Raw genomic sequence first — 2,896 nt, 5'->3', positions numbered from 1 at the left:
AAAACTTCGAAATATAAAAAAAACCTCATACCAAATATGATCATCCTAGATTACCATAGACGGATAACCTTAATTATATGTAATACCCCTCAACCAAAAAGTCCTAAAAGTATTACAGTTCAAAACTTTTAATGGTAGTAGGTGCCTTACAACCACAAAAGCAAAATCCTTTATTACAAATCTATTTATTAATTTATACACAAAAACAAAGATTAAGAATAATTTATATATAAATCTATTTACTAATTGATATAAAATTCAATTATGATCTTTTTTTTTTAGTTTTTTATTCAAAAATATATATATATATAAAAATAAGATGCATGTCCTATAACTACTGTTGAAGCTAGTCAAAATGAATTCTAAGCTTTCAAAAAAGAAAAGTTTATTTGAAGCCCACTAATATGATCCTTGTCCTGTAATTAAACTAAACGCAAAGAGGAATATCACTAAACTATTCAGATACATTAAACCACATTTACGTGCGTTACATAGATTCTTCTTTGGTAAAACTACTTCTCTTTGGCCTTCTCCACACATTCAACTACACCAAGATGCTTGTTGATCTACAATGAACTAATTCTGAAGCAACCTTAGTTCACAAAGACTCCAATTTGGGCACCATGCAATCTGATCCCCGATCAACAAAAATAGTCTGATTGGATACGCGACATCATCCACCCATGCATCTACATCAACACCCGATAGCTCTGATGGAGATCATATGGGCAGACTCGAGGGTGAAGAATGTCGAGATAGAGTTTAAACGCTAATGCTGGTTCATTGCTAGAAGTCGATTCAGAGTCGCCACTTTCACCAACTTTAATCAGAATAGTAGATCTTTCTTCCATTAATTGATGTAAAGACTGCTTATAGAATTTTGAATTTCAATCTTTATGTAATCTCTCTATCATCAAGAATAATTGTCATTACCAGTACACCCATGAAAAAAAATTGGGAAGTGAAGCACTTCAGTGATGACAATAATGGAGTAGGTACCTGAAGGAGACAAGTAGTATGGATGCTCATTTCATCCTTCGGAATCCATTGAGCAAGCTTACTGATTATGAAAGATTTTCAGGTGCATAAGGTCTTGATACAGAAACAAAACCTGCAAGTACAACAAAAAAAAATAAAAATTTGCCTAAATGTAAAAGCACAAAACTTTACAAAGAAAATGAATAGATCAAACAAAAAGAATATAAACTTACTCTTCTTTCCCAGACCATCCATCAATCCTACTCTTCTTACTATGATCTAACTCTGCAGAGTAGAGAGTGGAAAATTTTCTATAAATGAGAGAGGAAAAGAAAAAGGTTGAAATCATTCAATCAACAACCACAGCTAAAGGCCATGATATGCCCAACTATTGAATCATATCGCGAAATTGGAATCATGACCAACACATTTAAATGAAGCTCCTGAACATAACCAAGCAGAAAACAAAAAATTTGATGTAAGATGGCGGCAAAAAAAAAAAACAGAAATGCAATATAACTATTACTTGTTTCTTCACAGATATTCACAAATAGAGGTTCTGAGAACTGATGCAGATGCTTACTGAAAATACATGGTATGCAATGAAAGATTTTCATGAACACAGTTCTCTAGAAGTTCCAAGCTACTATATCCCTATTTTCAATCTATCCGTACGAGCATTGCATGTCTTAATAATTTGAGAACCTAATGCTCCCTGCTACAAGATCTCGATATCATGCTAAAAGAACGGGATAGCCAGGGAGATGCGGGTGGTGTCCTCATAAAATTGATGGTCTCTGGTCCATTGGACAAAGAATTATATGGTCTCCGGCAACCAGGGCAACGAGCATCGTCCTCAAGAATCCTCTTATGGCAGAAGAGGCAGAGTCTAAAGCCACATGAACAGGGGAAGAAGCTGGAGTCTGTTGGGTCCAAATTCTCATAACAGATAGGGCACCGGCAAGGCAAAGAAAGGATGCCCTTCTGCTGGCCGACCAAACTGCACTGCCGATCTGTTTTAGCATGGAGGCTCCACTGCTTGGAGATACTCGGAAGGCTACGTGGCCTGGATGCATCATCTGGTTTCCAAGCTCTGGGAGCACTCCGAATTGGCTCCGGCTTTGTGATGGATTGGCTAGCAATTGGAGATGCAGCAACTGAATGAAGGGCCAGAGGGAAGAGAGAATCAGGTTCATGGTCAGCCAAGTCATTGGCTTCGGATATGGCGTCTGCCACTGCCTCCCAATCATCAAGCACTCCATCGTCAACATGATTGTGCTCCTCTTCAGCATCAGTAACACTAGGCGAACTGGAATAAGTAATAGTGTGCCTTCTTCGATGAGGGGCCTCATCCTCCCCCATCACACTAATCCTGTTGTCACTAGCGTCTGTCCGTGACAGCGGGGGTTGATCCTCACCAGAAATCTTGCAATCATCCTCGCACCTAGCTGATCCCAATCAAAGCAGAAGAGCCAATCAAAGGAGCAATCAAAAGTAAACTAAATCGAAGACATGAAAATAGATTCTTTTAGGGAAAAAAAAAACTAACTTTGAGAAAGTAATTGCTCGCGACGCGCATCGAACTTGGAACGCTTCAACCTGGCAGAGCGATTCGTCTACGGAAGAGGCAAATAGAAAGAGACGGCGATGAGATTGAAATTGAAAGAGTGGATGGTGATTTGGAACTTGTTTTTACCCGCTTCTTCTTCGCGCCGTTTGCCATCGCGTTGTCCTCCATGGGATCACGCTTCTCTCTGCGTCTCGCGTTCTTGCTGCGACAAGGGAAGAAGAGATTTGAAACCCTAACGACGAGGAGAAAGGAGGCGGCGACCTGGAAAAACGGGATCGAGCGAGCGAGGAAAAATCCAAAGATTTGAGAAATCACCATTTAGATTTGTTTTCGTTTTTGTTTTTCTTT

The 2,896-nt window shown here is 39.2% G+C and overlaps 1 protein-coding gene across 3 annotated transcripts; it reads right to left on the bottom strand.

Moving 5' to 3' along the window:
• Nucleotides 1–422: 422 nt before the first annotated feature.
• Nucleotides 423–2,896, bottom strand: LOC121995789. Of its 3 annotated transcripts, none has more exons than XR_006115908.1 (6): nucleotides 2,675–2,896; nucleotides 2,528–2,594; nucleotides 1,684–2,426; nucleotides 1,212–1,421; nucleotides 1,000–1,111; nucleotides 423–907 (listed from the first exon to the last, which is right to left on the bottom strand). XR_006115908.1 is itself a non-coding variant. In XM_042549560.1 (3 exons), exons 1-3 carry the CDS (start codon nucleotides 2,864–2,866, stop codon nucleotides 1,684–1,686), a joined length of 1,002 nt encoding a protein of 333 aa, XP_042405494.1. In that variant the 5' UTR covers nucleotides 2,867–2,895; the 3' UTR covers nucleotides 1,474–1,683. The 3 variants fall into 3 exon arrangements, 1 of the variants encoding a protein (XP_042405494.1); XR_006115909.1 differs by having other exon boundaries at nucleotides 1,212–1,263; XM_042549560.1 differs by lacking the exons at nucleotides 423–907; nucleotides 1,000–1,111; nucleotides 1,212–1,421 and having other exon boundaries at nucleotides 1,474–2,426; nucleotides 2,675–2,895.

The sequence above is a fragment of the Zingiber officinale genome, chromosome 6A, assembly GCF_018446385.1.
Source record: "Zingiber officinale cultivar Zhangliang chromosome 6A, Zo_v1.1, whole genome shotgun sequence".
Taxonomy (NCBI): Eukaryota; Viridiplantae; Streptophyta; class Magnoliopsida; order Zingiberales; family Zingiberaceae; genus Zingiber; species Zingiber officinale.
Note: the sequence above shows the minus strand (reverse complement) of the source record. Positions and strands in the feature narration are given on the sequence as shown.

Coding starts and splice junctions, on each gene's coding strand:
- LOC121995789 (XM_042549560.1), bottom strand. CDS start 2,866: ATGGTGATTTCTCAAATCTTTGGATTTTTCCTCGCTCGCTCGATCCCG. Junction 2,595..2,674: donor ACGGCGCGAAGAAGAAGCGG/GTAAAAACAAGT, acceptor CCTCTTCCGTAG/ACGAATCGCTCTGCCAGGTT. Junction 2,427..2,527: donor CGAGCAATTACTTTCTCAAA/GTTAGTTTTTTT, acceptor GATTGGGATCAG/CTAGGTGCGAGGATGATTGC.